The 27993-nt window shown below is 57.4% G+C and overlaps 1 protein-coding gene across 1 annotated transcript; it reads right to left on the reverse strand.

Moving 5' to 3' along the window:
• Positions 1 to 266: 266 nt before the first annotated feature.
• Positions 267 to 27993, reverse strand: PLOD1 (procollagen-lysine,2-oxoglutarate 5-dioxygenase 1). The gene is made up of 19 exons (XM_039224840.1): positions 27844 to 27993; positions 20423 to 20514; positions 19214 to 19347; positions 18670 to 18833; positions 17544 to 17656; positions 15946 to 16009; positions 14426 to 14523; positions 13471 to 13572; positions 11960 to 12091; positions 10391 to 10512; positions 8600 to 8704; positions 8141 to 8266; positions 7724 to 7865; positions 6536 to 6649; positions 5798 to 5863; positions 5129 to 5233; positions 3686 to 3832; positions 2923 to 3048; positions 267 to 1138 (listed from the first exon to the last, which is right to left on the reverse strand). Exons 1-19 carry the CDS (start codon positions 27917 to 27919, stop codon positions 983 to 985), a joined length of 2184 nt encoding a protein of 727 aa, XP_039080771.1. The 5' UTR covers positions 27920 to 27993; the 3' UTR covers positions 267 to 982.

Genomic DNA, 27993 nt, shown 5'->3' on the forward strand with positions numbered 1-27993 from the left:
TCCAATGTTTCTGTTTGCAGGAAGGGTGCTCAGAAAGGGGGAGGGGGGAGCACTGGATCTGAGTCTCGAGAGATGAAGAACCCTGCCCCAGGCCGGCCGGCGCGGGGTTCGCACGTAAGGCTTTGCGGAACACACAAATGACACAGGGATCATACACGCCTGGGTTTGGGAAACACACGCCACCAGGTCCCTTCTTGCAGCCACGGGCTCTCGAACCTCCCCTGCAGACACTCGCTCGCACACGCACTCACCCAAGCCTCTCCCACTCCGTGGTGTGAACGATCTTTAATAAAAACTCTCCTGTTTCTGTCTGTCCCTGTCTCCGGAGGCATCGGGACAGGACATCTCCCTCCCTCCCCCTCTCAGAGGATGGTCTCCCTCCCCCTCGCAAAGGATGGTCTCCCTCCCCCTCGCAGAGGATGGAGCTCCGGCGGCGTCAAGGCCTGTCCTGTCTCCCAGGAGGGTTTCTGAGTCAACATCTGCAGGGGACAACAGGCTGCTCCGACTACAGGCGCCAAGGAGGAAGGGGCTTCCGCAGTCCCGGGGGCAGGGAGGGGGCACGAATCTGATCCGGTCTCTGTGTCTGCTGGGAGCAGAAGTCCTGGGGCTCTTCTCACACCCGGAGCACCTCTGTTGGAAGCCGGCTAAGCCCCTGATTGGCTCAAGTCCCGCCCCGTGGAAGAAGCAGACGAAGGGACTGGATATTTCAGGACGATGGGTGGGAAAGGGCGCGTTGTCACAAACCAATGAACATGAACAATGTCTCCCTGGGCTGGGCCCAGAGCACCAGGAAAGGCCCAGCCAAGGAGGTGTGCTCTGCTTCTGGCTCGTGGCCACATCTCTTGCCTGCGGCTCCAGGAGCAATGGAGGTCAAGGGCCGAGAGGCTGGACCAGGTGCCCTGGGGCCCCGAGGCCCCAGAGTGCTGCCCGGCAGTGGTTGTTGGCAAAGAGGAAGAGGTCCGAGGTGGCCTGGCCTGGCCAATTAGGGATCGACGAAGGACACGGCAATGTAGCGGGTGCCCCTGGTGGTGGGGAGCCCCTCGTGGTAGTGCGTGAGTCGCCCGGGGTGCATGAGGGTCCAGCCCTTCCGTGGGGCTCGGACGGAGCAGTTGTAGCGCAGGAACCGACAGCCTCCGCCCTGGGAGACAGGAAGCGTCAGTTTTCTCCCACGGGGAAGCCGGGCCCTGCCCCCACCGCCCTAGTCCCCCTGACCCTCCCCCCCAACCTGAGCCACTGCAGCCCAGGGGTCCTCAGCCCAGCCACAGCTGCCTAAGAAAGACACTCAGCAAAGACAGGGAGCACTGAGCACTGGCCTTAAGCTAGGCAGCCCTGGGCAAAGGTTGGCTATGTGCTTTACTAACTAGGTGACCACCCCAGGCCTCAGTTTCCCCTTCCAAGAAACAGGCATGAACCTCATGGGGCCATGAGAATTAAGCGAGATGATCCAGGTAAGAGCTTAGGGCCAGGTTTCTCAACCTCGGTGTTATGGATGCTCGTGGCCAGAAAACTTATATATTTTTTTAATTGTGGTAAAAGGCACGTAACCTAAGCTTTACCATCGTAAACATTTTTAAGTGCGCAGTCGGGCGGTCCTGAGTACATCTGCCCTGTGATCAGCCATCATCCCCAGGGCAGTTTTCTCCTTGGCTGCCCTGGGCACTCGTGGTCTCTACTCACTAGACGCCAGAAGCACGCCACAGCTGTGACAACCAAAAATGTCCCAGGGGGTGGAGGGACAAAGCCGTCCCCTGGGGTGAACCCTGGTACATGGTAAACTCTGAGAAAAGTGAGAGAATGCCTGTGTGGGTCTCCTTCACTGTGGCCAGCCCAGGACTGAGTCCCCAAAACCCTTAGAAAATAGCAGCTTAGGGGCGCCTGGGTGGCTCTGTCAGTTAAGCGTCCGACTTCGGCTCAGGTCATGATCTCACAGTTCGTGGGTTCGAGCCCCGCGTCAGGCTCTGTGCTGACAGCTCAGAGCCTGGAGCCTGTTTCAGAGTCTGTATCTCCCTCTCTCTCTGCCCCTCCCCTCCTCACACTGTCTCTCTCTCTCTCCCAGAAATAAAATATTTTAAAAAATTTTAAAAAGAAAATAGCAGCTTAAAGAAAAGAGGGGCGCCTGGGTGACTCAGTCAGTTGAGTGTCCAACTTTGGCTCAGGTCATGATCTCACGGTTTGTGAATTCGAGCCCCACATTGGGCTTTGCCCTAATAGGGTGGAACCCGCTTTGGATTCTCTGTTTCCCTCTCTCTCTGCCCCATCCCCTGCTCTCTCTCAAAAATAAACATTAAAAATTAAAAAAAAAAAAAAAAGAAAATAGCAGCTTAAGGACTGAACGAATGACCAAAGAATGAATGAATGAATGAATGAATGAATGAATGAAATGACTCCTTAGCTGAGCATACCTTAGAGGCCTCCCTTGGGGACTTGAGGCCCCCAGAACTGTCCCCTCCCCCCCATGTTCTCCATCTCCCCTCCAGCCACAAGCCTGAGCCCCGCACCCAGACCCAGCCCGTCTTGCTGTTCCCAAGGCAGCCGTCTTCCTTTTGCACAGCGATGGAAACCCTGAGCCCCTCATCGCCAGCAGCTACCGGGCCTTGAGTACTTTCTGAGGGTCCCCGTAAGCAACCACCTGAATGAGCCCAGGGAACGTCACAGCAGTTCTAGGGAGGGCCCTCTACATTTTCCCGGCTAAGGTACGAGGAAACCGAGGGCCTCAGACACGTGCCCGAGGCCACAGAGCTGGGGAGCAGGCGGGACGCAGGGCCACGTGGTCTGACCTCTGACCTCCCGTGCCCATGCCTCTGAAGCCCTCTCCCCTCCTGACAAAACGGAGGCCTTCCCACAGGCCTGGCACCCTCTCTCTCTCTCTCTCTCTCTCTGGTTCTTGGGCACCAGGCCCCGCAGGCCCGGTGAGCCGCTCACCTCGTAATCCACGCCGACCCGGTTCAGGGCGATGTTGATGGTGAAGGTAGAGGCATCGTGGTGCGGCATGAGGGACGGCTGCTCGTCAGGCTTGTAACGGACAACGAAGGCCAGGTCGAACTGGGCCTGAGTCGGGGAGGGGGAGAGAACCGGCTGGACTGAGGCCGCTGAAGTGCGGGAGAGGCAGGGGTGCAGAGGACGGGTCCCTCACCCCATCTCTGGGATGGGGGATCCCAGAGGGCAGGTTTGTTTAAGGCCGTGTCCCCCGGCCCCAGCACAGGGAAGACTCTTACTAAAAATGTGCAGGGGGAGGAAAGGACAGAAGGAAGGGAATGGAGAGGAGGGGAGGGAAGGGGTGCAAAAGCCACAGGGGTGGTCAACAGGCGCTCAGTGGAGAGCTACAGGGAAACTGAGGGAGGAGTGGGTCTGTGGCCCAGGGAGCCCGGAGCTTCATCTGCGAGAGGCGAGAGGCATCGCTGAGGCGAGATTTAAGGACAGGAAGGAAGGAGTCGGAGGAGTGATGTTGCAGGGTGGAGGCGAGGCGAGCCCGCCCCTCCCCAGTCTCTTCTAGAGGCGCCCCCACCATGGGGTGGGTGGGGGGAGACTTCACTCCTGCCTGGAGACCAACTATTCAGGCCTCTCCCGCAAGCAAGCCGGGAAGCTCCCCACCCCCAGCCACTCCGCCCCTGTCCCCAACCCGGACGCTCCCCACCCCCAGCCACTCCGCCCCTGTCCCCTCCCGCTGCGTCCTGGGCACACCCACCCTGGTATAGTAGCCCGGGTAGAGCTTCTCGGTCATGGGGGCGATGTACTCCACCAGGAATTTGTGCCATTCCCGCTCAAAGTTGATCTGGTTCATGTGGATGTCGATGGTTGGCACGTTTTCGTAGCCGCCCTGGATGCGGTTGTCCTGGAAGTGACCAAGGAGAGCGAGGTAAGCGGAATTCTAAGACGGACGCCCGGGGTGCTGACTGCCTCACCCTCCCTGACCCATAAACGCCACGGGAGGAGGTTAGGGCAGAGGGCAAAGCGAGCGGGCTCTGCGGAAATCACTGTAAAGAGAGTCAGTGGACTCCGGGTTAGTCACACGGGGGACTGTCCAGGGCGTGGCTTTAAGTGAGCATCTCGAAGACAGGGGCTCTCCCGCTGGCCTCGAAGGACCACGGAAATGAATTCCGCCACAGGAGCTTGGAGTAGGACCCCGAGCCTCAGCTGAGACCCCAAGCCTGGCCGCCCCTCGACCCCAGCCTCATGAGCCCCCGAGCGGAGGACCCGGCTAAACCACGTGCGGACTTCCAGAAGCTCAGAGATCAGCGGGTGTTGTTTTATGCTGTTTAAGCTTTGCGGTGATTTGTTACACCGCAGAAAAAAACAGGTGCAGAGGGTCACACGTTGGCTCAGGTGCTAGAGTCCCAGCCCTGCCCAGGTCACAGGAGCGCAAGGGCTGGCCGGACCCCAGAAAGCAGGGGCTCTGCCAGTTCCCGGCTTCTGGAGATTATCTCACCACCGAAGCCCGTGGACGAGGCTGGGGACCAGAACCGCAGGTCACTCCGGCTGCCAGGTCAAAACTTAGCCAGGCCCTGAGGCGCACACGGGCGGGGGGCCTCAGGTGCCTTGAAACATGCTCCCTGACCTTCGGGAACCACAGAGCCTCTCAGTCCACTGTGCCACTTGCTTCTGCCGCCCGGTGAGTGCGGCACTGCTATTCCCAATCCTTCCCCAGCCCACGCTCGCTCGCTCCTCCCCCATCACACACCCAATCTGGTGAAGGAAGCTAAATCCTTCTAATAACAAACCAACATGAAGCGGAAATCTAGAATTCAAGATGAAGGCAGCTCAAAGTCACCTAGAGGTCATGGCAGCTTGGAGCCCGAGTCCAACCCATTTCTCACTCCCCCAGACCCCTAAGTGCCAGAGCGCCCACCTCCAGAGTCCCAGAGAGAGGGGCACCTGGGCAGTTCAGTAGGTTGAGCATCCAACTTCGGCTCAGGTTTGTGGGTTTGAGTCCCCAATCGGGCTCTCTGCTGCCAGCATAGAACCCACTGCAGGTCCTCTGCACCCCCCGCCCCTCCCCTGCTCATTCTCTCTCAAAATAGAGAAGTAAACTTAAAACAAAGACTCCCAGAGAGGTTGGCTAGCTTGCCAGGAGAAGAGCCCAGAGAGGAGGCATCCGCGCACCCCCCGCCCAGGCACCTGGGGCCCCCACCTTGTTGTCTCCCAGAGACCACTGGCCGTAGTGCTCCATCTCCTCCACCAGCTCGTCACAGGCGGTGTCCGTGAAGATGGGGAACCAGTAGACATCTGGGCAAGGCTGGCGAGGGGGAAAGGGAGGGAGGGGACTCAATCATAGGGGCCGGGGGTGGGGGGCACCGCTACATCTTCCCCCAACCCCCGCCAGTCCCCATGGAGCCCGCCACAGGCAGGGCCCCTCATGTGGCCCAGGCCCTTCCCCATACCCTGGTCTGTGAGCTGCTCAAGGGGGAAGGAAGCAGAGCTCAGAGCTGGCCTTTCTCAGCCAAGGTCACGGAGCTACCGGTGCAGGGCCAGGAAGAGAGTGTGTGCATGGAGAGAGGACAGCCCCGCAGGCTGCAGGGCAAGCAGAGAAGCAGTGTCTCCCTCCTGGGCCATGGTCGCAGCGGAGACCCCATTTGGGGACATCTCCCTCTTCCCCGCAGGGCCAGGAGAGCACCCCAAGGTTCCGAGGTAGGTGCTGCCAGGAGGAAGGGCCATCCCACGGCCCACGCTCTTGCCCAAGCACTGCCAGAGCACAGAAAGATGCCTCCCCCCCTCTCCTGGGCCCGCGAATTGTCTTCCTCCGCCCTCCGTTCCCCTCAGCAGACATATGGTGTGAATCCCAGAGGACCCCAGTCCTTACCGTCTCCACCAGCTTCCCCGCCAGGGCCTTGGTGTAGTTCTCGTGGATGTACTTTTCCTTCCAGTCCTGGGGTAGGGGGAGGGGAGGCGGTTGGGGTCCTCTGGCCTGGCCAGGGACAGCTGGGGCTCCTCCTTTGCCCAACTCCATGGGATGCTCCAAGATGGGGTTCACCCCCCCGCCGCCCAGGCCCCCTGCAATGTGGGTGAATGTATGCACGCCTGGGGAAGGGGGTACGGACCATGCCCACTGGGTGCAGGTGCATTGTTTGGGCACACAGGGTGCCCCCAGAAGCTGGTGTCTTCATGTGTACCTACGTGCGTGTGCATGTGTGTGCAGGTCTGCGTGCAGGTATGTGCACATGCCCACGTCAGCCATAAGCTCATGGTGTCTAGGAACACCGTAACCACTTTCTCCTCCTCTGAGCTTCGCAACACCCTCAGAAGTGAGTGAGGCTGGGATTGCATGCCCATCTTAGAGCTAAGATAATTGAGGCCCCAGAGGTTGAGAGGCTCGACTAAATCACAGCCGATGGTCTCTCCTCCACTAGATGGCGCTGCCTCTCCAGAGCCCTCCTCTCCCCGCCTAAACCCCGCCCAACCCGGTCCCTGGGATGGAGGAAGGTAGGTGGCAGGGAGCCCTCAGAGCCCCAGCCCTTCTCAGGCTGAGCAGGAGTCCCCTTACACCACTGGCTCTCTGGGCCACCTTCTCCCTCCCCTGCCCATCCACCCAGGGCCTCACCTCGGGGTTGCTGAACACCTCCCAGAGGTCATTGTGGAGGTGGCTGGTCTGGTAGCTGTCCAGGGAGAGCAGGTGGCCGAAGGTGTGTCGGTTGGTCAGGAACATGAACACGTCCTGGGGAGAACAGGCCGGATGGAAGAGGAGCCCCCTCCCCCACCCAGTCCCAGGAGAGGCATGGCTGCAGCCTCCTCCGCCCATCAAGTGGGACAGCAAGGAACCTGGTGCAAGTGCAGACACCCCATCTCATCTGCCCAGCACCCAGCCAGGCCTGACATGGGATACGATCCAGGAGGGCTTCCTGGAGGACTGAATGGGAATCAAAGAACGAATGTTGATGGCGCAGAAGAAAAGAATGGCGTCTGATCCTGAAGTTCGGGGCATGGGGAAGACACCACTACGCTGCCACATTTAAAAGAAGAATGACAGCGGGGGTGCCTGGGTGGCTCAGTCAGCTGAGCATCCGACTTTGGTTCAGGTCATGATCTCACGGTTTGTGAGTTCGAGCCCCACATCCGGCTCTATGCTGACAGCTTGGAGCCTGTGGCCTGCTTCGAATTCTGTGTCTTCCGCTCTCTCTGCCCCTCCCCTGCTTGCACTCTGTCTCTCTCTCTCAGAAATAAATAGCCATTAAAAAAATTTTTTTTAAATAGAAAATAAAAAAAGAACCACAGTGGGGGCGCCTGGGGGGCTCAGTAGGCTGAGCATTCAACTTCAGCTCAGGTCATGAACTTATGGTTTGTGAGTTCAAGCCCCCCATCAGGCTGGCTGCTGTCAGCCTATCTGCACAGCGGCCACTTTGGATCCTCTGTCCCCTTCTCTCTGCCCTTCCCCCGCTCACTCTCTCTCAAAAAAAATACATATTTTTTAAAAATCAAAGAATAACCACAAAAACGTATTGGGGGGGCACAGGGAGAGGGTAAGGGTGTTCCTTGGGCACATTACTTGCAGTACATTTAGGTGGAAAGTTTAGGATTTTTTGGTTCTGTTGGGATGTCAACAAAACAGACAAGGTGAAAACCGGGTCCACTAAAATGATCCCCACAGACCCTAAGGACCATCCCTCCTGCCTGGTGCCCCAAGTGCCCCCCCCCCAGGCCCTGGCATCTCAGAAGCTTCAGGCCTAAGGGGACAAGATCCAGGCCCGCCTTCTCCATCAACGAGGCCCCCGACTGCCCAGCCGAGGCCAACCTGCTGCCGGATGTTGGCACTGAAGGCCATGTCGGGGTCCAGCCTGCTGTGGTGGAACAGGTCTGTCTGCTGCAGCTCAGCCCGCAGGGCACTGCCCTTGATCAGGTAGATGTTGGAGATGTAGGGCACATTCCAGACGCCACTAGGGTGAGAGAGGAAGACAGAGGGGGCTGCAGGCTGGTCACACGCTAGGGGTTAGGGCCTCGGGGGAGCCGGCAGTCACAGGCCGGGAGGGCACAAGAGTGCGGATCTGAGTCCCCTACCCCGGGCACGTGGGCTCAGGATAATTGTCGGGAGGTCTGTCCCTGTGTCTGACCGCAGTCTTCCTTGCTTTGGGCTTTGCAGGAATCCGAGGGCAACATGACGTGAATAGTGGGGGAAGACAGAGGAGGTCACTCCCACCCCGCAGTTACTCACACACGCCGCCCCTGCACGATGTCCACATAGTCCTCCGAGCGGGCGTAGTAGCCATCTGCGCTCAGGGCCCCCCAGAAGTTTGACCACAGCCTCCCGTGGCGGGTCATCAACGGGGCGATGACGTTCCTGAGGAAGGGAGCACCTCAGTGGGAGTCCCTCTGTCCACTGGGAGTTTGGGGGCAGATCTGCACCCTTAGGTGCAGGGCGGGAGAGGAGGTGCGCCTTGGGGCCTAGAGGGGAGGGGGTTGGCCCCTCTGGCCGGTTCTGCCTCCAACAGGGAGGCGGGGAGTAGAAGGCGGGAGGGGCGGCTTGCAGCAGGGAGGAGGGAGCATCCAAGACAAGGCTCCCAGGCTGGGGCAGGTCCAGGGTGGGAGGTGAGGCCAGGGTGAAGGCGGAGAAGAGAGGCATGGCGGGGGGGGGGGGGGGGGGCTGGGCTCGGAGGGCCCACCCACAGCATACTTGTTCTGCTCGATCAGCAGGCGCAGGGTTTTCGGCTCAGTCAGGGCCACGTCAGCATCCACGCTGAAGTAGTAGGTGCAGGAACGGTCCTGCCGGCAGAGATCCCTGCAGGCAGGGTCCCGGGGTCAGCAGAGGGGCCCCAGGGTCCCAGAGCGGCCCTGCGGCCTTCCTCTCCAGGCCTGCCCCCATCCGGGACCACAGGGAACCGGCCAAAGGTTTTTAGAGGGATCAGGCCAGCCCTGGTGCAGGTTGGGACCGGCAGCCTTGACCCTGAGACCCAAACCCTGGGCTGTTAGGCTCTCAAGAGGAATGCGGGGAGCTCAGCGACTGCTATCAAGCGCCCCGAAAACCCTCGTCCTGGGGAGAACACGGCCCACAGACAGTTCGTACACCGCCCAGGGCTAGGGGGTAAATTGGTTCTGCCCCTTCTGAGGTGCAGTTTGGTCACCTGTACCAAAAGCCTTACAAATTTATGCTCTTTTTGTTAATCTGGCCCAGGGCTCAGCAAAGCAGGCCCATGCTCCCAATCCAGCCCACTGCCTGGTATCATTATAGGTCATGAGCTAGGAACGCCTTTACATTTTTAAATGGTTGGTGGGGGGGGAATCCAAACACATCACGTAAAAATCATATGAGAGGTGCCTGGGTGGCTCAGGTCATGATCTCGTGGTTCATGAGTTCGAGGCCCATGTAGGGCTCTGCGCTGACAACTTGGAGCCTGGAGCCTGCTTCGGATTCTGTGTCTGCCTCTCTCTCTGCCCTCCCCACTCACGTTCTGTCTCTATCAAAAATAAATAAACATTAAAAAAATTATTTATGGGGCGCCTAGGTGGCTCAATTGGTTGAGCGTCCGACTTTGGCTCAGGTCATGATCTCGTGGTCCATGGGTTCGAGCCCCGCATCGGGCTCTGTGCTGACATCTCAGAGCCTGGAACCTGTTTCGGATTCTGTGTCTCCCTCTCTCTCTGCCCCTCCCCAGCTCGTGCTCTCTCTCTGTCTCAAAAATAAATAAACGTTAAAAAAAATTAAAAGATTAAAAAAAATTTGTTTATTTAAAAATTTTTTTTAATTTATTTCTGAAAGAGAGAGAGAGACACAGCGTGAGCAGGGGAGGGTCAGAGAGAGAGGGAGACACAGAATCCGAAACAGGCTCCAGGCTCTGAGCTGTCAGCACAGAGCCCAACGTGGGGCTCAAATCCACGAACCGTGAGATCATGACCTGAGCCAAAGTCGGACGCTCAACCGACGGAGCCACCCAGGCGCCCCTAAAAAATTTTTTTTAAATCGTATGAAATTCAAATTTCAGTGTTTGGAAGTAAAATTCTGTGGGAGCACTGCCGCGCCCACTTGTGCTACAACCCTCAGGGTTGAGAGGCGTGGCAGAAGAACTTTCCTGGAGGTTCGCCAGCCTCGGATCTGGACTAATTCTTCCACAGTCAACAGGGATTACTTGTTTGTTTTAATAATAAAGGCAAAATCAGAGATCGGCTCTCACATTGCCCATGTTTATCTACTTCTGGCTTTCTAGTTCTTCCCCTTTCTCTGATTTGCTTCCTGTACCCAAATGACACTGCTCAACCCCACCCAGGAGCCCCCAAGCTGGCAGGGCAGTGACTAGTTCCCCATTTGACAGATGGGAACACTGAGGTCCAGAGAGGGGCAGGAACTCGCTGGAGACCACACACAGCCTTCTGAACTGCTCTGTCTCCTGGCCTGATGCCCCCGACACCACGGCCCCCCCACCCACTACCATCAGCAGAGATAACCGTGGGGCCCCGGCTCCCAACTCACGCGCCCATGTTCCTGGCATCAGCGTTGGCCATCCGAACCTCGGGGCCCACCAGCTTCACAGACTGGTACTCGCTGCCGTGCTCTGCCAGGAACTCCTCCACCTGAGCCTTGTGGTGTTGCTCCTGGGGGTAGGGGATGGGAGGGTGAGATGAGCACAGTGGTTCCACCCCAGGACCGCAGCAGCCCGGCTCCCGCAGGCCACTCCCCTTCACTCCTGGCGCGTTCTCAGCCACTGGCTTTCCGATCTCCAGACCCCTGTCCATGCCAGCCTTTCTGCCCTGAGTGCCCTTTCCCAGCCATCCCTGACCATCCTCCCCTGATCAGGCCAGGCCCACCAGCCTCGTAAGAGCCTTTATCACTAAGACAGCATCCCGGACCCCACAGGCCCCATATCCAGAGTCATTTATTCTGCTCGTCTGGAGCGTGGCCCATGGATCTGCTTCGTCACAAAATGCTCTGGGTGATCCTTGGACTGCGATTGGAAAAACAACAGTCCGTTCCCCAGGCCCCTTGCGGGAGGAAGCGGACAAATCAGGATTTTCAGAATCAAACCCAGGATTTAGAGTGAAGCCCGGCTCTGCTACAATTAGTTTTGTGACCTTGGACAAGCCACGTCACCTGCCTCAGCTTCCGTTCCCTCCCTTGTAAAACGGGAGGGCGGCTATGCCTCGGTCACAGGGTCATGGTAAGGAGCCAACAAGTCAGACCGGGCTCACAGAAGGCCCTTAGAGACTGCCTGTGACCGTTCTCTTCTCCTGCACAAAACATGGGAATTCATGTCTCCAGGGAAACGGGGCGACTCCCAAGGGCACGGCCGACCCCTTCTCCTGTTTCCATGTGGCACAGTTGAACTAATGTCTGCGACACGGGCAGAGCTGGGCCGAGCGTGGGGCCGCGGGGCCCTGGGGTGCTGACTGTCGGGGCTGAAAGGTCTCAGAAAGGGGTGCCGCCAGATGAGAGGACGTTAAGGAAGACAAGGAGCCTTGAGAACAGAGAGACTGGAGAGCGTACCTGGCGTCTGGGTTAGGGAAATGAGGTGGGACTTTATCCAGCTGGGAAGGAGAGGGGAGGGACAGAGCGAGGAATCCCGAACTCCCCACCGAGCAGCAGGCCTCAGGGCCCTCCCTGATTCCCCAGGTGGTACGCAGGGAAGGAAAACCAATTTGTCACCGAATCTAATCAGGAGCAGGGGTAAGGGTAACCTTACACTGTCACGTGCCTCCCCCCACCTCCTGCGTGCTTCACATTCCCACTTATTTAACCTTTGCAGCAATCCCACGAGGTGGGCACTATTCTAGCCCTATTTAATAGATGAGAAAGCTGAAGCACAGAGAGGTAGAGCAATGTACCCAAGGTCACACAGCCAATACAAGGAGCGGTGCCGGGATTCAAACCTGGCCATTCAGACTCAAGTCAAGCCAGTGATCCTGGGGACAGAGCCCACGGTCCACTTCCATGTGGCCCAGATTAACAATGCTTCAGTTAGTTCCTGAGGTGTCTCAGGCCACCCCGTGAGGCAGGGCTTTTACCCAAGCCACACGGCGACCCCACCAAGTGCCTGCTACTCACGTGGTTGTGAATGAAAAGCCGCATCTGTTTCCGGGGGTAGTGGAGGCGGAGGAGCCGCTGGAAGAACAGGGTTAGGAACGGCGTGGGCTGTTCGATGAACACGCCGACCAGGACTGTGGGGAGAGCTTCGTCCTGCACGGGGAGGGGGCGGCGTGAGGGACCCGAGCCAGAGGCAGAGGTGTGCAGACTTAGCAGGAAAGGGGCCTGGGCCAGGGAGCGCCAAGCAGGATGTACAGACAGGCAGAGGCAGGGACTGGCAGGGAAGCAGAAGCGAGGGGAGGAGGGGTCCCTGCTGGGCCGGTCACGTGAGCCTAGACTTGGAGCCAGGACCAGCTGATGGCTTGCTGTCAGACAGCCTGGCCAGCATGGGTTTGATGTGAGCCGTAAACAGGAAGTAAGGGGGCGCCTGGGTGGCTCAGTCGGTTAAGCATCCGACTTCGGCTCAGGTCATGATCTCACAGTTCGTGGGTTTGAGCCCCGTGGCGGGCTCTGTGCTGACAGCTCGAAGCCTGGAGCCTGCTTCAGATTCTGTGTCTCCCTCTCTCTCTACCCCTCCTCCACTCATGCTCTGTCTCTCTCTCTCTCAAAAATAAATAAATATTTTAAAAAATCTTTTTCAAAGTGAGCCATAAACAAGGAGTAAGGGGGACCCTGGGGGGCTCAGTGGGTTAAGCGTCTGACTCTTGGCTTCGGCTCAGGTCATGATCTCACGGTTCGTGAGTTTGAGCCCCGAGTTAGGCTCTGTGCTAGTGACGCCTGCCCATCCCCTGCTTGAATGTGCACACGTGCGCGCTCTCTCTCTCTCTCTCTCTCTCTCTCTCTCTCCCTCTCTCAATGTAAGTAGATAAACATTTAGGTGGGTAGATGGGGTTAAATGGGTGATGGGCATTAAGGGGGACACTTTCTGGGATGAGCACTGGGTGTCATATGTAAGAAATGAATCACTGGGTTCTCCTCCTGAAGCCAAGACTATGTCTATGTTAACTAACTTGAAATTAAGTTTAAAAATATGTAGATAAACATCTAAAAACAAAACAAAACAGGGGTGCCCGGGTGACTCAGTCAGTTAAGCGTCCAACTCTCACTTTCCAGCTCGGGTCATGATCTCAGGGTTCACTGTCAGCACAGAGCCTGACTGGGATTCTCTCTCCCTCAGTCTCTGTCCCTCCCCCGCTCATGCTTTTCCTTTCTCTTTTTCTCTCTCTCAAAATAAATAAATAAACTTAAAAAACAAAAAAATGAGGAACACGGTTCATGAGAGGGGAGGCAGCTATAGGAGAGGAATCAGGCTGAAGGAACCAGAATTTGGCACGGCTGGAAGGGGTGTGCATGAATAGGAACCACAGGTAATCTCAGAAGGCTTCCGAGAGGAGGTGCGTGGGTGAGGAAGAAGATGGAACCCCAGACAGGAAGGTGATCCCTTCACCTCCCACCAGAGACAAGAGTCTCTTCCAGAATCACTCCTCCTCCGCATCCGCGGGGATGGAGGGCCCCACGTCTGGCAGCCTTACCCCGATGCCCTTGAGGCTGCGCAGGCCCTCATCACACACAGCGCAGCCCGTCTCGAAGGTCCAGAAGCGCGGGATGTAGTTGCCCAGGTAGTTCAGCTGCAGCTGTAGGGAGACGTGGGGTCAGAGATGAGGGGAACGGCCGGCCCCGCCCACCTGTAACCACTGAGTCACATCTCCCTCAGCCCCTGGTGTCCCCGCATCCTGGCCCTCTAAGGGGGTAGGAATGTGGCCTTATTTGGGGCAGGTTTGGGAGAGAATGTTCTGGCATCCTGAAGATCCCCAAAGCTGCTCTGGGGGCCCAGGGGGGACTGGCAGTCTGATACGCTTTCATCCCTGGATCTTCCAGAAGCTTGTAAAATGCAGACCGCTGCCCGCCCCCCACCCCAGAGGGTCCAACCGAGCAGCTCTGGGGTGGGGGCAGGAAACCTGCTTTAACGCCCTCCCCCTTCTCTCTGCCATGGTGGGGGGAGTGGAGAGGGTCAGGGACCAGACGTGAAGAAGCATGCTGCGAGCCAGGGCTGGCCCCAGGACCCGTGAGGTCAGGCCCGCACCCCACCTGCTTCTGAGGTCCAGAAGCGCAGGGACCAGTCTGTCCTGCTCACAGGACTACGTAGGCCTTATGTCCTTCCTAAATGTTTGCTGAATGAAGAAACGAGTCTGCCCTGGGGAGATGGGGTATAGATGACTCCGGGCAGCCCAGCGGAGGCCTGGATGGGGTCAGCGACCTCCCTTCTGTCCTGTGGCTCAGCAGGGATGAACATTCCCAGCCACCACAGCAAGGAAACAAGGCACCACGCTGAACTCAGATGTGAGGACAGAGGCAGCCAGGTGGCAGCGGGGCCTGGGGGCAGGGGTGGCCCTGACCCCAAGGAGAAGCCGTGGGGTCACAGGGAAAGCAGACTCGAGCCCCAGGCCCTGCTCTCACGCTCCCCAGGGGCTGGGGGCCTCTCCCTACCTTGGTGGGCCCATTGCCATGAATCAGGACTGGAAGGGTGTCATAGGCAAGGTTCCTTGCTCTCACGTGGCCCATTTCAAACTTGAGCACCACCTCATCTGGGGGTCAGAAAGCACAGAGACATCCAGTGTCAGGCCCAGAGGCCAAGTTCAAGTCCTAGCTCCCGCTCGGGGTGTGCTCTGGGCTATTAACATCACTTCCTCGAGCCTCAAGTTTCCTCGTCTGTGAAATGGTGATAAAAGTGCAAGGGCTCCGTGTTGGGCAAGCACTCAGCGCCACGCCTGGCACATGTGAGCACAGAATCCACCGCTACCCCCAGTATTTATCGTGATTACTTATTCGAGCCGGAAGCAGGAGACGGGAGAAAGAGAAGACATGAAACATCGCAGCTCCAGAAAAAGCTCAGAGAAGCCCCGGGGACAGAGCGTGGGGCACCTGCCCCGACAGACATGCAGAGCGGCACTGAGAACGTGCCAGCGGGTGGAAGGTCCTGGTGGGGTGGGGACAGGTCCTGTCCCGGCGCAGAGAGACTCCCTTGGGCAGGATCCTAACAGATCCTCTGACCCTGTTAGACAGCAGGAGGCAGCGGCCTGCCCAACAGTTACAAATGCAGAGGGGTCCTTGGTCAGAGGCCTGGGAAGTCCCTGGGGACGGAGGTCCCTCAGTGTGGGCGGCCATGTGAGGGGCCCCTCTGCGCAAGTTCCCGGTCCCCTCAAGAGATGCTCAGGACCCAGCTTCTTAGTCTAGGTCTGTGCGCTCCCAGAAGCCCCAGACAAAAGAGTGCGGATGTTTCTGCACCTTCTCGGGAAAGGACTCCTAGTGTTCATTAGATTCTCGAAAAATAAGATTCCGTTTACCCCATAAAATCCCCAAGCAGCTATTGGGTCCAACTACTCTTTTTTTAAAGATGGGAAAACTGAGGTCTAAGGGACGTGTGTGTGTGTGTGTGTGTGTGTGTATGTGTGTGTGTGTGTGTGTGTGTGTGACAGAGAGAGAGAGACAGAGAGAAAGAAAGAGAGACAGACAGACTTGCCCGAGGTCACTCGGGAAGATACTGGCAAAGGAATATTATCACCAGCCATGGATTTAGGGCCAGGCCAAGAGTGTTTTTCTGGTTTTAAGGACCAGGCGGCCTCTCTGCTTCCCAAGCCACCCATCAGCCCCCTGTGCCAGCCACGTGGGAGGGGGGAGAGCAGGGAAGGAGAGGAAGCAGGCGTGCGTCTAAGAACCAGGGGTGCAGGGCAGGGCCAGGAACGTGCTGTGTGCACGGCCCAGCCACTCCCAGGCTGAACGTCTGCCTCCTCCCCTGGAGTCCCGCAGGCTCTTGGACTGACATCTTGGCCCTCCTTTCTACACCCCCAGAGAAACACACCTCTGCCTTGGGGCTTCCAGGTGGCCTCTGCGGACCTGGGGACGGAGAAACCACCCTGTTCTCCTCCTTGGGCTCAGGCCCGGCCTGGAATCCTCATCTCCTTATTAATGACTTTCTTAGGATCCCCCTCCCCATGGGGGCCGCTCACCCAAGGCTCCATCCAGATTCTGGAAGATACGGCAGCGGTGGTCCAGGGTGATGTTGATCCGCTCCTGTAGGAAAGAGAACACCGGGCTGCAGCAGGGACAGGCCCTGGTGGAGGATGGGGCTCCATCACGCCCCTGGGGGCAGGGGGGGGAGCCTGCCTTCCTGCTTCTGCCCCTTCCTCCCCCACATACTGGTTCAAGCACAATAATCATGATAACGACAAATGTTTTTCACTTTACTGTCAATCACTGTTCTAAATACTATGTAAACATCAATTAATTTAATCCACACAACGTCCTTATGGGAAACTACCACCGTTACCCCATTTTACAAATTTAAAAAACAGGGCATAGAGAGGTTGGATAACTTGCCTAAAGTCACACAGCTAATAATTGGCTAAGCTGGCATTTGAACCCCAGAAGCCTGGCCCTGAGGTCCCTGTTCACTGCACAGTGCTGCCCCTTCGGGATTCAGCTGTGTCTCATGGAGCCCTAGGCCAGGCCAACGAAGGCAGGTGGCAGGCTAGGCTCAGCTCTCGTTCCACAGAGAGGGATGGGGACGGCCATGGAGTCCACTTTTATGTTTTAGACCCTGGGTTTCTGCAAGTGATGTCACCGGAGGCAAATGTGAAGGAAGAGGAAAGACTGAGTTAAAAAGATCAAGTTCAGGGGCGCCTGGGTGGTTCAGTCGGTTAAGCGGCCGACTTGGGCTCAGGTCACGATCTCACGGTTCGTGGGTTCGAGCCCCGTGTCGGGCTCTGTGCTGACAGCCAGCTCAGAGCCTGGAGACTGCTTCAGATTCTGTGTCTCCCTCTCTCTTTGACCCTCCCTTGTTCACACTGTCTCTCTCTCTCTCTCTCTTAGAAATAAATAAAAAACACTAAAAAAAAAAAAAAAAGATCAAGTTCATGTTTCTCCTGCACAAGTCTAGGTGTTTCATTTCATTAGTTCATGGATAATAAAAACTGAGGCCCAGAGAGGGGAAGTGACTTACCCTGGGTCACACAGCACTGCATGGGTGGACGTTATGGGGACTAGCAGAGTAGAATCCAGGAATCCTGACCCCACACCCACCCAAGGACTCTCTGAGTTTCCTGCCTGCCCAGAGCACACTGGCTGGTTTGGGGTGACACTGGTCCAGATCTGCCACCTTCAGTCCCCTCAGTGCCCCTGTCTCCCTTAAGACAGGCTTGGAGGTCATGGCACAGGTCCAGCCAAGACCTCTTCAGCCCCCAGAAATCCTCCCCCGCCCAGAAAGGGCGGGGCAAGAGCAGCTCAGCCTGTCCATTCCACTCAGTACCATCACCACTGAAAAGGAGATCGTAAACTCCTGTCTCCCGAACTTGAGTGACCGTGAGGGTGAAGACCCCACTGTCTTGTTCCCAGCCACACCCCTGCCCTGCACCCGACAGTACCTCACATACAACAGGCGCTCAATAAATAGCCACTGAATACCTTAGCGAATCCGCAAATGGATAAATGGGGGCCTCAATGCCCAACCCACAGAGTCAGGGGCACTGCTCTCACTGCAGCATCAAGATCCAGCGTCAAGATCCCCTCGCCCTGCCCCTGTTCCTCAGCCCCACCCGCTGCCCCTTACCCTCTTCTCTGGGTCCAAGAAGATCTTGGTGTAAAAGAGCTGGTCGCTGTCACTGTCCTGGCCCTCCCACTCAGCCACCAGTTTGCTGAGGCTGGGGGCATAACCGATGAAGCCTGTGGTTGGTGGGGGACACACAGAGACAGACCGTGAGCTTCTGGCCTCTAAGCCAGGAGCCTCTTCCCAGCCTCCGCTTTCATTCTTTCCACTCCTTTACCTCCTCTTAGAAGTCCTCCTGGATTGAAGGGAGGTAGTCTATAGGCTGAAAGCAACCTGCTAGCTAATGCCACTTGGTAACAAGTTCCCACTAAGCTCACAGGGAAAGATCAATGGTATCTACTAACTGCCACCAAATCAGGTACTGGGCACCACGTAGGTGGTGAATGAATGCATCAGACCAGGAGTCCCTGGAGAGCAGAGCTGGTGGGACATAGACTTGGAGCCCCTCTTCTACAGTTATCTGGACAACTTGGCCCAGAGAAGGGCAGAGGCTGGGCCAAGGTCACACAGCACATGGGGGCTTAGAGGGAAAAGCCCACACAGCCCTTGGCCACAGTGCAGACGGGCACGGAGAGAAGAGGAAAGGGAGAAGGGGCCAGCCATGGAGCACCCCCCGCCCCCCCGCCAGGGAACAGCCCCAGCCTTGGGCCAGGCCTAGGCCTTCTAGACTGTGCTAACTCTCTCAGCCAATGGGGAGAAGTGGCTGCCGGAGACGGACCCCCTTCCACAGGCTGGACAGAGAAATCCAGAGTAAAACACAGATTTTACTCTCCATGCAGTAAGAGGCCATTGAGTCATGCGGACTAGAAGGGGTGAGGGCTGAGGCCAGCAGAGCAGGCAGGAGGCTACTGCAAACGGCCAGGAGCCAAGTGGGGTGGTTAGCAGTGGGGGTGGACACGAAGGTAGAGTCGAGATCCTTCAAAGCGGGAGTGGCGTGACCAGCCCGCTGACTGGGAGGTGGGGGGCGGAGGGGGGACTTTTGGGGGTGACTCTGGTCTTGACCTGTGCAGATGGGTGGCTGTTCACAAGATGAGGAAGACTGCAGGGGCGAGTATGTCCCGACGGCAGGGGATGGAACCGTCTGCAACCCGCCCAGCCCCACCACACCCTCCTCACCCAGACCCCTCACCTCCAGAGCCCAGGAACCTCTTGCCGTCGGACACCGCCGGGTACTTGGCCTCCAGCCTGCGGTCAGGGTAGATAAGCTCCTCGGCTGAGAACACCACCTGGCTCCTGGCCTGCCGGAACTTCTTCAGGAGCTCCCGAGGCCCCGATGCAAACACCACGTCGTAGCTGCGGCCAGTGCCAGGGGAAGCGGAGCAGGGCAGAGGTGAGGAGGGGCTCACGAGGGCACCTTCTCCCATGCCACCCCTGGGCCATGCCAGGGGAAACGGCTCTGCCCCGTTGTCTCTGGCCCACCCCGCCCTGGGCAGAGATGGTCCCCACCTCATGCTCAAAGCATGGCCCACCTCACCTGGGCAGGGCCCCTTGCCCATCTCACCACCAGTGGGAATGGTCTTTTCTGGGCTCACCGGCCCCCTCAAACTGTAAGCAACCTTAGCTAGAGCGATTCCCCGCTCATCCCTGATAATCCTGCAAGGGCTCCATTCTGGAATATTCTAGAATATTCTTTCTGCTGAGGGGTCCTGCACAGGAAGCCCCCAGCCACCTACCTGTCTGTGAAGAGAATGACCAGGTTCTCCTTGTCTGCGTGCTTGTCCAGAGCTTTCTTCAGCAGCCGGACCTTCAGCCCTCCGCCCGTCGATGTCCCCTTCTCCCCATCCCAGTCCTCCCCCAGGCCCAGCGCCTGCAGAGAAAGGCCCCTTAATGTGGGGTTTTGGTACAGAACTATCTTGCCGGCCCAAATTCCACCCCTGCCTGGACAGTGAACATCTTTGTCTCTGTCTGTCCAGCACCTCTTCCCTCACCTGTGGGGAAACCATTCTACACTGCGTGTGAGGCTGACCGGGCTCTGGGGGTGGGTGTCATGGGACCACATTTGGCCAGTCAGTGTCCCACCCATCCTTCTCCCAGCCATGGGTTTGAGCATGTGACCTAAGCATAGCCTGTCAGCGTCGTCCCTGGGACTGTTCTGTCCAAACTACGGAGAGGCTGTCTAGTTCTGTCGAGGTTGGGAAGCTGGGGCATGTGGTCATGCTGTGACTAGTGGTCATCTTGGCACCATGTAGAGAGAGCATGTTTGCAAAGGAAGACCACCCGAGCCTAGAGACAGAAAGACAAAGCCCTCACCATGCAGCTTGAACCCCTAGATCCAGCTATGCCTGAAGCAACCCTCTGCTTCAACCTGCATTCACGTGAGAGAAACCATTTTCTTTCTGGCTTAATGCCACTGGATTGCAAGCTGTGTAGGCAATGCCATGGTCTGTCTGGTCATCATTCCAGCCCCAGTGCCTACCACTTTGCCTGGCAGGAGGCACTCAGCACACTCAGCTAAATGGAGGAACGTCTGCCTGCAGGGCTCTGCCCCCACACTGCACACAGAAGACACCAAGTAGACTGGGCATTGGCCTCTGTTGCCTTAGAGCGGTGTTTACACAGGTAAGATCTCCAGACTATGTCCATTCCCAAATCCCCTGGTGGGTAAAAATGCTAGTTCCCAGGCCCTGCCTTCTAAGCCAGCCACACCCACTCCCCCCCAGCATGAGCACGGCCATGGAGCCCAGGTGCCTCAGTTTCCCCACGTTCCCATCTCCGGCACCTCACCGACTCTCTTGCTTTTCCTAACTCCTCCTCATCTTTTGGGCTTCCAGAAGCTTTCCCTGTGACCCCAATCAGTTTAAGAAGGGCAAAAATCCCAGCTCCTGGGCTCTCCCGCCACCCCGTGGCTGACCCAGCCCCTTCCCCCACCGGGAGTCTCTTACCTGGATCTTGTAGTTGAAGAACTGGCCTGAACGCTTAAAGCGTCGGAACCCCTCGGTCTCCTTCGTGGCCACCGTGAGGACTAACAGGTTGTCTACGGACAGAGGAGGGCGCGGGGAATGGGAATGGGGGATGAGAGGTGACAGACAGGAGCAGGCCACTGTTCCCAGATGTGTCAAATCCCGGCAGGATGTGTCCTCGCGTCCACCCATGACAGACAAGGGCCCAGGGCCCGGGTGGGAAGGACGTGCCGAAGGTCACTCAGCTGGTTAATGACAGACTGGGGACAGAACCTGGGTCTCCCGGACTCTCTGCCAGGGTTCTGTCCCCCCTGGGAACTGAATGGCACGACAGGAAGCGTCCAGAACAGAGATGTCTGCCCCTTGCGTTGTGGGGCTGGGTCTCTCTGGATTTAGGGTGCTGTGGCCTCACACAGGCGTGGAGGGAAGGGGTTCGCCCTGAACGCCAAACACCAAAGAGACCTCTCTAGCCACTGCTGGACACGGGCCCAGGGATGGCCACCGCTCTCCATGCCTGCACCCAGGGCACTCACTGCTAATCCGTGCCAACAGCCTTTCTGCCAACAGGTGAGAATCTATGAGTTGACCCCGAGTGGAAATGGACTTGAAATCCTTAGCTTTGGCCAGAACAGCTGTACTGCCTTAACAAGAGACTTCTCTCAGGCTCTGTAGCGTGGCTTCATCTCTGCAATTGGACCTGCTGAGGGGTGCCTGGGTGGCTCAGTGTCTGACTTAGGCTCAGGTCATGATCTCGTGGTCCGTGAGTTCAAGCCCCACGTCAGACTCGGTGCTGACAGCTTGGAGCCTGGAGCCTGCTTTGGACTCTGTGTCTCCCTCTCTCTCTCTCTGCCCCTCCCTGGCTTCTGCTCTCTCTCTCTCTCAAAAATAAATAAACATTAAAAAAAAAAAAGCCACCCAACTGATTCTGATTGCAGTCAGAGTTAATAACTGACTTAAGAAAATCATGATTCAGGGCCGCCTGGGTGGCTCAGTCAGTTAAGCGTCTGACTTCAGCTCAGAGCATGATCTCACGGTTCATGGGTTCGAGTCCTGCGTCGGGTTCTGTACTGACAGCTCAGAGCCTGGAGCCTGTTTTGGATTCTGTGTCTCCCTCTCTCTCTGCCCCTCCCCCACTCGTGCTCTGTATCTCTCTGTCTCAAAAAAAAAATCATGACTCATTAAAGAAAAAAAAAGAACCTGCTGGAAACAACTCCCCAGGGAGTATCTCTGGGAGCCCTGGGGAAGCCCCTTCCGGATCACAGTATAGTAGGGGCACCTGGCTGGCTCAGTCAGTAGAGCATGCGACTCTTGATCCTGAGGTTATGAGTTCGAGCCCCACGGAGGGCATAGAGATTACTTAAAAAAACAAAACAAACAAAAACAGTACAGTAGGCATCCTTTCATCCACAGGAAATGCATTCCAAAACTCCCAGTGGATAGTACCATTCCACAAACAGTACCAGACCCTATATACACTATGTTTTTTCCTGTGCGTACATAACTATGATAAAGTTTAATTATAAATGAGGCACAGAAAGGAATTCACAGCAGTGAATAAAACGGAACAATTAAAACAATATACTGTAATAAACATCCCATGGATGTGGCCTCTCTCTCAGAACATCTTACTGCACTGAACTCACCGTTCTTGTGATGAGGTAAGATATAAATGCCTACATGATGAGACAGAGGGAGCAGAATGACACAGCACTGTGACAGAGTTAGGCGGTGGGGGGGAGGGGGGGATTATGTGCTTCCGGAACGTGGTTGACCGTGAGTAACTGAGACCTCAGGTAAGGGGAGGCTCCTGTTACCTATTTCGGGGAATGCCAGATGGATTCAACGAGATCAGGCCTGTAAAACCCTTGCTGGATGCTGGCACAGGCTAAGAGCTATGACTGGTGCTGATCGGTGAGAGGCAAACACCCTGCTTTGGCATTCAAGGCCCTCCCTGATCGGCCCAGTGATGTACTCCTTCCCTCAGTTGAGTGGGCTCTCCCCCAGCCAGGGGTCTCACCTTGCTGAGCTCCTCCCCTCCTGTCCCAGCTCCCTCTCTCTCTCTCCCCTTTCTCTAATCTTCCTGCAGGTCCCAGGGCCAGACCCCTTCCCTGCCACCACCTCTATGAAGACTTCTCAGATTTCTCCTGACCTCTCTTCTGCAGTTAGAGACAGGATCCCCCCCTCACCCACCACCACCTTTGTAGCACTCACTATCGTTTCATGGAGTCCAGGACGTAATGCTTTTCTGGCTGAACTGGCCCAAGAGGCCGGGCTGACACAGGCAAGTAAGGCCTTCCCATACACCCCCGCCCCCTAAATGCAAGAGAAGCCTGGGCTGAAAGAACAAAGGCATCTCGCTCGGGCAGAGCTGGCTGAGCTGGGCAGGCTGCTGGCCCCAGAGCAGGGAGCAGCTCAGAAGGCTTTGGCAGGAAGCCACTGGAAGTGGGCCCAGGGACCTGGGGAGGAAGGGATAGGTTCACTAGGCAGGTATGGAAAGGGGAGGCCTCACCACCTGACCCTGGGAGGCAGGAAAGAGGGGTGCTGCTCACACTTTTGAGGAAATTGAGGAAAGGTTCCCCCAATTCTTGCCAGGATGGTTAAGTCTCCTTACTCAGGGGGGAAGAGAGTCGCTGGCTCTGAGGCCCTCCTGTCCTTGGCAGGGAAGGCTGGGGACAGAGAGTGTCACATTTCACAGATGGAAAAAGCCTGTGTGTGTGTGTGTGTGTGTGTGTGTGTGTGTGTGTGTGTGTAAGGTGCTGGATCAGGGCTCCTGAAGTCAGGCTGTGGCGGGAGGGCGCTGGGGGGGCAGGCATCTCGAGGCTCCTTTCGTGAGTTCCCTCCAGCAAAAGAACGGTAGCCGATGGCTAACCTTTACCGGTACTTTTGGCACACCGGACTCGGTTCTAACCCCCTCACTCTACAGTTTGACCTAAGGCTCAAAGATGGTGAGTAGCTTGCCCAAGGGAACCAGGAAGTGGCAGCACCAGAACGTAGACACAGAAGTCCGGACCCAGGGCCACCCTCTTAACCTCTGCGCGCACTACCCTGGCTTGAGACGGTGATCTGCCGTCTGTCTCTCAATCTGTCTGAAGAAACCCCTAGCTGAGGTGGAGGAGAAGGTCCCAGGCTATGCTGGACCCGCCCCACCCACCTGGCCCGTCTCCTCTCCATTTTCCAGGATGCCATCACGTGTCCCACTGGGGTCTTAACAGATCTAGCAGCCGCGGACTCCAGAGGGTCAGTCCAGAGGGTCCCAAACCTGCCTGCATATCGGCATCACAGGGAGCCTATGAATTCCAGGACCAGAGGTCTAAGATGGGCCCAGGAGTCTGGATTTTTCCTACCCTTCCCAGGTGATTTCTGATGTCAACCGCATTTGGAAACCTCTGATCCAACCCATCCCCTGGTCCTGACTCTGGGCTCCAGTGCAGGGGTCCGGGGATGGGTCACAGCAAGAGAATTCAAGGCAGACCCTTCCCCCAAGAGACGCTGGCATTACCTCTCGATACCCTCCCACCCCCACGAAAGCTGCCTCAGTGAACCAGCCTTTGCCCCATTCCCTTGGCCTGCCTGCATCAATTCACTCCTTCTGCTTCTCCTAAAGAGGCCCCAGTCCTCCATGAAGACTTCTTTCCTCTGCCCCGCAGGTGATGCACCAGTACAAACATGCTCCTTGTCCCTTCTGCCAGGCCAGGCTCCCATCTTGATTTCCTTGGCCTCCCTGCCCCTCCCTGTGGCTGGGACTGAGTGTGACTCAGGATGTCTGGTGTGCACCGTCTGGCCTTAGAGAAAACAGAGGGAAGGTGACTAGTAAGCGCTACCACCGGTTGAGCCCTTACTAGAAGCCACATGCTGCATGAAGCATGTTACAGTCATTATCACATTTAATTATCGACATCCCATGTGGCAGGTGATATTTCTACCCCCCAACCCTTCCAAAGGCAGGAAACTGAGGCACAGCGAGTCTAAATGACCTGCCAAAGTTCGCAGAATCCTGAAGGGAGAAGGGAATGAGCTGGAATTCCAAGTGTCCGTGTTCTTAACCTCGCCATTTCTCTGTCCAGCATCCTGGAAGGCTGCAGACTGATTCTGGCATTTCCGGCTGCCCCCTCTTGGGCATCCCCAACGTGGACACTCGGCTCGTCACGCGGCAGGCGGCCAGAGCGCAGGGCATGCCACAGGCTGTCAACGTGGAGGGTTCGTGGAGGGTTCAGCATGCAGCACCAGGGCCCTGCCCCCCTGCTTTCTGGCTGGTCCGCCGGCCCGCCTGGGGCCAAAGCCAGGGTCCGTACGAGGCCCGCCACCCAGGGCCCTTGGCCCTCCAAACCCGCTGCCCAAAGTGCAGTGCACTGACTTTCCCAGGCAGCCAGGCTGGGGTCCAGGATCAGAGGTGAACAAGAGGCAGCAGAGTGGAGTGGCAGACAGACCGCTGGTGAGTAACTTAGCCTCTCTGTGCCTTTTGTCTGTAAAATGGGGTCATAACAGCAATAGTAGTACTTTCCTCCGGAGACTTTCATGAGCACTGAATGAGCTAATGTCCATGAAGTGCTTAGCACAGTACCTGGCTACGGGCACCACGTGCCATAGGCCAGCCTCCTGAGAGCAAGAATGATGGGGAGAGGCTGAGCCCAGGGGCCTGGGGGAAGGCGGGTCCCTCTCGGCTCCAGAGAGAAGGCTGGGAAGGCAAGCGTGGGTAACTGAGCTGCAGTGCCAGCCCAGGGGAGGCCGTGGGTGGAGACTCCCAGCACCCAGGAGCCTCCTTTCTGCCCCCTCAGCCTCCTCAGCCACTCCCACCCCACCCCACCCACATCCAGCTGGGCCCGCCTGACTCCTGGGACCTTTCCATTCCCTGCACAGAACAGCACGACCCAAACAGCAGGACCCGGGACCCCCGCCCACGCCCTGTTGACTTCCCAGAGCCTCGGAACTCAGCAGCTGTCAGGCCCCAGGTGGGCCTTCCCTCTCCCCAGCCAACCCGAGGCCCGGGGGGACGGGCGGGAGCCCAGGAAGAAAGCAGTGATCAGCTAGAAGCCTCCACAAAAGGCAGAAAGGTCCATGGGGCATCTGGCCTCCGCTGCCCCCAGGTCCATGGGAATTTGCTTGCTTGAATGTTGCCTTGTTGAACATCTTTTTCTGTCCCCCACATTGGTCTGGGGGCTCCCCCAGCATAGGGCAATGTCTCCTTTCTCAAGCATAGGGCATTCTGGGAGCAGAGGGCTGTATCGCCCCTAAAACGTTGGGTATCTACTAAGGTGAGGAGTTCTGGGTACCCCCCTAAAATTGGGAGCTCCCGAAAGTGAAAGCCCTATCTTTCTCTCTGTGTGCCAAATCCACGTGTGTTTGGGTACAAGCTGCCAAGAGCGCCATTCCTGAACCTGGCCCACTGGAACATTCCTTGGCAGGGGAAGGGAGGAGCTGGCGTCTCTGGCTACAGGACACTCTGCCCTCCCACTCTGTCCTAACCAGCATGCTGAGGGTCCCACCTCGGCTGGGCCTGGGAGAGTTGAGCAGGGGCCTCTCTGTGGCGCCCCCCCCCCCATCCAGACAGAAATGAGCAGCGGGTCTGAATCCCAGTCAACAACTCCACCTCCAAGCACCTACTGCAACCTGAGACCAGATGTTTAACCTTTGGGGGCCTCAGTCTTCCTATCTGCAAAATGGGCTAATGATTCCTTCTTTATTAAAAGGATCTGAAGGGAATAAGGGAAGAAAAGGGCCTCAACCTGAGAGGGGTTTGACATTAACCCCATGTCTGGCAACCGGTTACCTCTTGTCCATCAATCTACTATTTACTTACTGTCTACTGGGTGCCCTACCTGGATCATCTCAGTAACACACTCAATCCTGCACCCTTAACGGGGCTACCTTCTGTCTACTCTGTCCCCTCCCATCACCTGCTGGGGCCAGGGCACCTGAAGCCTTGACATCGATTTGGAGCCCTGACTCACTTCTGTGGGCTTCGTTGTGGGAGCGGGAGTTTCCTCTCCTCCAATGGCCTTCGGTGGAGGGAGCCCACATCAGCAGAAGCAGGGAAAAGAGAGGCCCAGGAAACAAAGGCTATTATAGGTCTCCTAGCTCCTGGCCAGGGAGTGGACCCAGGCCACAGGCCTTTGGCACACACCACCTGCCCAGCCCTGTGCTCAGCACCTCTGTCACTGGATTTTTGGACCTGTTTTACTACGCTGCTGGGTTACTCCAGGAAAGCAGGCAGTGCTGGGTCCAAGAAAGAAAATGCCTATATAGGCCAGGCGTTGAGCTGAACCCTCACCAGTAGGCCTCATCTCACGGAATCCTGGTCAGAGCACTAGGACTCAGGTACCACTGCCCCCCACTTTGCAGGCTAGAACACCAAGCTTCGCAGAGATTAGTCACTACGGGCTTTACCACTAGGAGATGTGTGGCCTTGGGCACAACCTGGCACAAAGGAGGTACTAAGAAATAGCGGTTCCCATCGTCTCCCCTGGTGAGGGTCTGCTCCACCACCATCCTGCCCCCTCTGACTCCCAGGTTCTCAGGAGGGAGGGCAGAGGAAACAGGGAGCCTGGTCAGTGTGGCCAGTTTGGCTCTGCTTTGCTGGGGCTGCCCACAGTCTGCTCTCCTCCGGGCTCTGAGATGTTCAGCAGGCAGCCCTGGAGGTGACCCAGGGAGCAGTGGGGAAGGCAGTAGCACCTACTCAGAAAGACGGGGTACACTCTGAAATCCAATCTGCCTTGGGGGACGGAGAAGGAACACTAGACATGGAGCCCAGCGGGTCTAGAACCAGTAACTCCAGGGCTGGACAACCCTGGGCAGTCACTGCACCTGTCTGAGCCTCAGTTTCCGCATGTGCAACCTGGAGAGAGTAAGACCCACCGGCAGGCACACCGCAGACCACAGAAGGCTGATATGACAGTGTAAATAGCTCTGCTATGTGCGCCACCCGGTCCACTCCCCACCCCAGTGGCTGTAATGCCTAATGTCTCTGAGCCCGGCTCCCAAGCCAGACACACCTGGGTGTCAATCCTGGTGCCAAGGCCCACAAGCTGTGTGATCTTGGGCAAGTGAATCGACTCCGGGACCTTGGTGTGCCCAGCTGGAAAAGGGGATAATAGACGGGCTCGCTTCCCAGGCTCAAGATCACCGTTAACTGATGGCTGGCCCATAGTAAGTGCTCCATAAACAGTAGCCATCGGTATCGCTATTATGAGAGCTATTATGACTTGGGCCTCGGCTGTCTCTCTCCTCCAGGCTGCACGGACGGACGTGGGAACTGCAGCTCCAAGAGGGGAAGTGATCTGTCCGAGTCACCAGCGAGTCACTGGCCAAGCGGCCGGAACCCAGATCCCCTCGGAAGCCCAGGCCTCCCGTGCAGCCCAGTAGCCCGCAGCCCAGCCCTCCCGCCCGGCCCCGGCCCGCGCCCTCACCCTCCGGCCTGGCATCGCCTTTCGCTTCGGCCAGGAGCAGCCAGCCCAGCGGGGCCAGGAGCAGCAGCGGCCGCATGACCCGGGTCTGCGGACGTCCGGCCGTCCCCGCGGCGCTCGCAGGCAGGCTGGAAACTTCGCGACGGGGCCCGC

The sequence above is a fragment of the Hyaena hyaena genome, unplaced genomic scaffold, assembly GCF_003009895.1.
Source record: "Hyaena hyaena isolate Hyena2069 unplaced genomic scaffold, ASM300989v1 scaffold_1785, whole genome shotgun sequence".
NCBI lineage: Eukaryota > Metazoa > Chordata > Mammalia > Carnivora > Hyaenidae > Hyaena > Hyaena hyaena.